Here is a 7,145-nt window from a genome sequence, read left to right as displayed (position 1 = left end):
ATTAACAGCCAATGTTTCGTGTTTTATTTGGGGCCGTGGCTGTCAATTGAAAAACATTCTAACAATTTTTCTGATTGTCTTCTCAACTCACCACCACATACTTCAATGTGGGACTATCTGACAGTCAATTGCAAATGAGTCTGACGTAATGTATATCTCACCAGCGCTAATGAGATGGGTGTGCTTGATTGCATGTCGACTCGAAGCTTCTCAAAGTCAGGATCAACCTGGATCAATATGTGTTTTAATGCAGAGGAGAGCATTGAATCCAGCTTCACACATATATGAGCAGGCAAAGGGTAGCCTATCATACGTTTTATGGTGCTTTCACGACAACTGGGAACTCGGAAAAATACGAGGTCAAATCATGACGTCAGTGATCTTCAGGTCGAAAAAGTCGGAGCTCGGAGCCCTAGAAAGATGTTGGAATTCCGAGTTGAATGACCGTTCAAAACGATTTTTCCCACAGTCGGAGTTCGTTTATTTCCGAGTTCTCAGTTGTCGTGAACGCACTGAAGTCGGAGATTTCCGAGTTCCCAGTTGTTTTGAACGCGTCATTAATACTCAGAGGGAGAGGGCTGTGGTTTGATGTACATAGTTTACAATCGTAGTAACCTGCTGCAGTATATCTCCGAGTTCTGTACTCAGCCCTTTTTCAAGCCAGTTGCTCTCAGTGTACAATACAATGTACCATACAGTGTACCATACAATGCGTCCATATGGCAAAGAGAGACACATTGATAACTAGAGTGCAGAGGCCTGCCCTCCGTCCCACCATAGATGTAGCACCATCTGTGCAGAGGCCTGCCCTCCGTCCCACCAGAGATGTAGCACCATCTGTGCAGAGGCCTGCCCTCCGTCCCACCATAGATGTAGCACCATCTGTGCAAATGTCCACGATTCGATCCCATATGGAAACTGTTTTTCTTCAATTCATCCTCAGGAATCGTGAAACATAACAATATGTCATTGAAAATAGCATCCCCTGACATGTATAGCGAACAAACGCATGGGCTTCTAGGCCCTCACTGCTAACGGCCATTTGGACAGCATAAACTGGGGAGTTTTTGATTCGTTCAGTCAGAACATAAATACTTCGTTTAGCAAAGTTATCTGAAAAAAAAGCTGCGGCCTCTGGCCCTTTCCCATGATCTAAGGCCGCGCTCTGGTTTCATTTGATCTTTTAGTTTTGAAAAAGGTTCATTTAGATTTTTAAGGTTGATCACATTACAACGATTTTGAAATACAAATACAATATAATAATATTGTATGCTATTTATTGTACATAATGTTTGTTTTCGGACGGATTTAGTCAATTCTCCCGCACAGTGGCGATTTCAGCATGTACATCTTGGTGGAGCAAAAGCAATGTGGGCTGCCGGCCAGCAAAGCCACTACACAACACTAAACAATACATTCATTGCACTATAACGGTGACAAACGGTGCCCTCAAACTGTTAGGGCCTACATAAAGCTGTCCCAACAGCAGAGTCCCAACACCTCACCTTGTGAAGGTGGCGCAGCGGTCCTTTGTGGGCAAATTCTGTCATCAAACTTTGTCATCCAAGTCTGGCATTCTCTGGATTTATGGTGGGAACTCTGAATAAAACACACAGCCTCTCCATTCGTTCGTGGTTGCTTTGCAATGCTTGGAGTTGGAGCTACGTATTCCTTCCAAGCGATTCATTGTTGAATTTGCGATTTCCAGTTCGATGTGTAATCTTTATGTTCAATGGCCGATAATTTCTCTAAATTATTTATCTTAATATGTCAAGGATTAAAAAGGATTTGCCAGTAGATTGTCGACTGTCATGATGATGACTGCTAGTTACGATTTTGAAAGTAAGACTTTGACTTGATCAGTCAAATCAAAGCTACCTTCAATATAACGTGATTTGACATTTATAACATTTTTTTAAAAAGTCCTAAAAATGTGGGGCTCAAAACGGAATGATGGTCGCCACTGCTCCCGCAACTCCATGTTCATATCAGTCGACCTCACGTGGAGTCGCGAGCCCTAGTTTGGGAAACGCGGTCATAAACTGACGCGTTCTCGAATAGAAGACCATTACTAGGCGCGTGGCTTGCATGGAGATGTCTGCTTTATACCTCGCTCTGCTTCTGTTCTCCGGTAAGTGTTCTGTTCTGTTTCAGGAAAGTAGTTTTATCTAAACAACAGCATTGATGTCAAATTGTATTGCGTGGTTATTTTCAGAAAAGCAAAAAAAGCTGTGCGTAAATTGGAACGGCTACACATATGCCCAAAAGACAGAAGGCTATAGGCTATTAATAAAAGGGATTTTCATTCTTTAAGACACAAACCAGTTTTATATATGTATTTGTCATACAGGTGAATCCCTGCATTGTACAGCAGACTGTTGTCTGGTCTAGGACAGCCTACAGAGCAGGGGAAAGTTGGCGTGTGCGTGTTAGAATCTTACAGCAATATGAGAACATTTCTCCAAAAAACAAAGCCGTCAAATTGTACATAAATTTAGTTTGTTGCACACTGTAGCCTGTGTGTGTTTGTCTCTCTGTAAGTACACACACACTCACAGCGGTTATAGTGAATACATCAACCGTTTGTTTAACAATACCTATTACAATCTAAATTTAGAGCATGTTATCGACGGGATAACCAGATCTTACGAAGGCACTGAGTTAGCGACAACACCGACAGTCACCTCCCCGTTACCGGAGCGATGGCGGCGGCGGGACAAGCGGGGCTTGTTGGAGTTGGCGGGCGTCGTTAAATGCAGCACTGGGAGGTCGGCGGTGGCTTACATCATGTATGGATGTTACTGCGGGCTGGGAGGCCAGGGATGGCCTCGAGACAAGGCTGACTGGTGAGTACCGTCACACACACACGGAGCTACTACTGGACTAGGGCTGGTTGGTCTAAAGTCTACTGGGACTCAGCACTTAGCCGTGGTGTAATTACAGCTGTGGCTTGGCACAAACCCGGTTGGCACCAACTCTGATTTCTAAATACATCCACAGACCATGAATATCTACAAACAGTAATTTCATGCTGTAATGTGCTGTCTGTCTGCCAGGGCCGGATCCAGGCATAAGCAACATAATCAACATAAGCGGGGGCTTTTGGCCACAACAATACATGTATATTATTTTAGGAACTCAGTCGGTGTCTCAACTCACTGTTGAGAGTTAGAATGGGTGTACAGTTGGAGATTGAGAGTTAGAATGGGTGTACAGTTGGAGATTGAGAGTTAGAATGGGTGTACAGTTGGAGATTGAGAGTTAGAATGGGTGTACAGTTGGAGATTGAGAGTTAGAATGGGTGTACAGTTGGAGATTGAGAGTTAGAATGGGTGTACAGTTGGAGATTGAGAGTTAGAATGGGTGTACAGTTGGAGATTGAGAGTTAGAATGGGTGTACAGTTGGAGATTGAGAGTTAGAATGGGTGTACAGTTGGAGATTGAGAGTTAGAATGGGTGTACAGTTGGAGATTGAGAGTTAGAATGGGTGTACAGTTGGAGATTGAGAGTTAGAATGGGTGTACAGTTGGAGATTGAGAGTTAGAATGGGTGTACAGTTGGAGATTGAGAGTTAGAATGGGTGTACAGTTGGAGATTGAGAGTTAGAATGGGTGTACAGTTGGAGATTGAGAGTTAGAATGGGTGTACAGTTGGAGATTGAGAGTTAGAATGGGTGTACAGTTGGAGATTGAGAGTTAGAATGGGTGTACAGTTGGAGATTGAGAGTTAGAATGGGTGTACAGTTGGAGATTGAGAGTTAGAATGGGTGTACAGTTGGAGATTGTGTGGAACAACAGCAGTTTTTCCTGTTGTTTTGACAGTCAGTCACTCAATTAGAGATGTCAGCTAACACATTTCAGATTGATAAATTAAGTCTATCCAGTTAGAGTTGAAGTCAGAAATTTACATGTATTTGGCTTTAGCCAAATACATTTAAACTCAGTTTTTCACAATTCCTGACATTTGATCCTAGTAAAAAAAAAATGCTTTCTTAGGTCACCACTTTATATTAAGAATGTGAAATGTCAGAATAATTGTAGAGATAATGATTTATTTCAGCTTTTATTTATTTCTTCACATTCCCAGTGGGTCAGAAGTTTACATACACTCGATTAGTATTTGGTAGCATTGCCCTTAAACAATTTTAAACTTGGGTCAAACATTTTGGGTAGCCTTCCACAATAAGTTGGGTGAATTTTGGCCCATTCCTCCTGACAGAGCTGGTGTAACTGAGTCAGGTTTTTAGGCCTCCTTTTTTGCACACGCTTTTTCAGTTCTGCCCACAAATTTTCTATAGGATTGAGGTCAGGGCTTTGTGATGGCCACTCCAATACCTTGACTTTGTTGTCCTTAAGCCATTTTGTCACAGCTTTGGAAGCATGCTTGGGGTCATTGTCCATTTGGAAGACCCATTTGCAACCAAGCTTTAAATTCCTGACTGATGTCTTGAGATGTTGCTTCAATTTATTCACAAAGTTTTCCTGCCTCATGATGCCATCTCTTTTGTGAAGTGCACCAGTCCCTCCTGCAGCAAAGCAACCCCACAACATGATGCTGCCACTCCCATTCTTCACGGTTGGGATGGTGTTCTTTGGCTTGAAAGCCTCCCCCTTTTTCCTCCAAACATAACGATGGTCATTATGGCCAAACAGTTCTATTTTTGTTTCATCATACCAGAGGACATTTCTCCAAAAAGTACAATCTTTGTCCCCATGTGCAATTGCAAACCATAATCTGGCTTTTTTTATGGCCGTTTTGGAGCAGTGGCTTCTTCCTTGCTGAGCGACCTTTCAGGTTATGTACATATAGGACTCGTTTTACTGTGGATATAGATACTTTTATACCTGTTTCCTCCAGCATCTTCACAAGGTCCTTTGCTGTTGTTCTGGGATTGATTTGCATTTTTCGCACCAAAGTAAATTAATCTCTAGGAGACAGAACGCGTCTCCTTCCTGAGCGGTATGACGGCTGCGTGGTCCCATGGTGTTTGTACAGATGAACGTGGTACCTTCAGCTGTTTGGAAATTGCTCCCAAGGATGAACCAGACTTGTGGAGGTCTACAACAAAAAAATCTTAGCCAATTTATTTTTATTTTCCCATGATGTCAAGCAAAGAGGCACTGAGTTTGAAGGTAGGCCTTGAAATACATCCACAGGTACACCTCCAATTGACTCAAATTATGTCAATTAGCCTATCAGAAACTTCTAAAGCCAGGACATCATTTTCTGGAATTTTCCAAGCTGTTTAAAAGCACAGATGTAAACATCTGACCCACTGGAATTGATACAATGAATTATAAGTGAAATAATCTGTCTGTAAACAATTGTTGGAAAAATGACTAGTGTCGTACACAAAGTAGATGTCCTAACCAACTTTCCAAAACTATAGTTTGTCATCAAGAAATTTGTGGTGTGGTTGTTGAAAAACGAGATTTAATGACTCCAACCTAAGTGTATGTAAACTTCTGACTTCAACTGTATCTAAACTTGTAGGAATCATGGCCAAATAGCGGCTAGGCATTCAGGGCACGTGCCCAGGGGGCCTGACCTCCAGTGGACCCCAATTGATGTTGCTAGTCACACTCACAGATATCATTAAAGGTGCAATATGTAGAAATCTCTCAGCCATTTTCTGGTTGCTAAAATTCTAATAGTTTGCCTAATAGTTGACCAAATCTCGGGTTAGGACCCCCCCAAAAGGCTAGATCCGGACCTGATGGCTCCTATCCCATGGCCAACAGCTAGTTTCTCAGACCCTCCATTTTGAGCTTGGAAAAACATGGACTGAATTCTGCTTTTGTTGATGAGCTACTACATAGTCCGAGGCTGAAGAGAACACAACCCAAAGCCATTGTCCTCACATAATGGATTGTATAGCAGACTAGATTTACATAAAGCACTTTGAGAAATTATACACTGTACCAGAGTTAACTCCCATCAACAACACGATTTTGTTATTTTCTGTCCACAAGGTGCTGTCACAAGCATGACTGTTGCTATGGGAAGGCTGAGAATCTGGGTTGTCAGACCAAGACGGACAAGTACCAGTGGACCTGTGAGAACAAGATGTCCAACTGCGGTACAAACTACACATCCCCATAATTCAACACTGTATTTCTGTATGAACTACACATCCCATAATTCAACACTGTATTTCTGTATGAACTACACATCCCATAATGCAACACTATATTTCTGTACTCCTAAGCACTCTCTAGGATAGTGGTTCATCATTACGCCTAACCCTAACCTTAAATGAAGAGCTCAAAGCACATGTATGTTTATGATGTAGCCAATTCTGACTGTGGTAACTAGTAACAACCGTGGATACAAGCTGTATTTCCAGGTCTGAAGCCAAGGGGCAATTTTCCATCGATAATGTGACAAATACAGTTCTATTGCATTCTATTTAGTCCTATTGCATTCTATTTAGTCCTATTGCATTCTATTTAGTCCTATTGCATTCTATTTAGTCTTATTGCATTCTATTTAGTCTTATTGCATTCTATTTAGTCCTATTGCATTCTAAGAATTCTAAATTCCACCCTGTGTGTTCTGTCCGGTGGTTCTAGAGTCTCTCAAGAACAGATGTGACAAGATTCTGTGCAGGTGTGACCGGGAGGCGGCCAGGTGTCTGAGGAGAGCTCCCTTCATCCCTAAATACTCTGTCTGGCCCGACTTCATGTGTGGATACGAACAGCCCACCTGTACCCGTCACTGATGCTGTTACACAGTGTGTGTGTGTGTGTGTGAGAGACTAGTGTTTTCTCTTGTTTGTCCTGGCTAGTGGTGTGTGTGTGTAATAAAGACCTACAGTACTTTACCCTCTGTCCGTCTGATGGGCACGGCCCATGGGTCTGATTAACAGTGTGATTCTATCACCATGACAGACCTGGTGGGGGTGTATCATTAAGTCAATGACTGAGGACTCAAACAGCAGTTCTATAAACAGCTTGTAGACTGACATTTTCAAACGTACAAAAGAAAACAGTAAGGACATTATTCTAATGGCGTGTTAGAGTCTAATGGCGTGTTAGAGTCTAATGGTGTGTTAGAGTCTAATGGTGTGTGTGTTAGAGTCTAATGGTGTGTTAGAGTCTAATGGCGTGTGTGTTAGAATCTAATGGTGTGTTAGAATCTAATGG

General features: G+C 42.2%; 1 protein-coding gene across 1 annotated transcript; it reads left to right on the top strand.

Moving 5' to 3' along the window:
- Positions 1–2,007: 2,007 nt before the first annotated feature.
- Positions 2,008–7,145, top strand: LOC110515973 (phospholipase A2). Its single transcript, XM_036973335.1, has 4 exons — positions 2,008–2,131; positions 2,618–2,846; positions 5,973–6,079; positions 6,573–7,145. Exons 1-4 carry the CDS (start codon positions 2,089–2,091, stop codon positions 6,719–6,721), a joined length of 528 nt encoding a protein of 175 aa, XP_036829230.1. The 5' UTR covers positions 2,008–2,088; the 3' UTR covers positions 6,722–7,145.

This window comes from Oncorhynchus mykiss, unplaced genomic scaffold (genome assembly GCF_013265735.2).
Source record: "Oncorhynchus mykiss isolate Arlee unplaced genomic scaffold, USDA_OmykA_1.1 un_scaffold_229, whole genome shotgun sequence".
NCBI lineage: Eukaryota > Metazoa > Chordata > Actinopteri > Salmoniformes > Salmonidae > Oncorhynchus > Oncorhynchus mykiss.
This window is presented reverse-complemented; position numbering and strand designations above follow the sequence as displayed.

What these genes read in the sequence shown, in the direction of transcription:
- LOC110515973 (XM_036973335.1), top strand. Translation starts at nt 2,089, where the DNA reads ATGGAGATGTCTGCTTTATACCTCGCTCTGCTTCTGTTCTCCG. An exon ending in CCTCGAGACAAGGCTGACTG is followed by an intron (nt 2,847 to 5,972) that starts GTGAGTACCGTC and finishes TCTGTCCACAAG; the next exon opens with GTGCTGTCACAAGCATGACT. An exon ending in GAACAAGATGTCCAACTGCG is followed by an intron (nt 6,080 to 6,572) that starts GTACAAACTACA and finishes CGGTGGTTCTAG; the next exon opens with AGTCTCTCAAGAACAGATGT.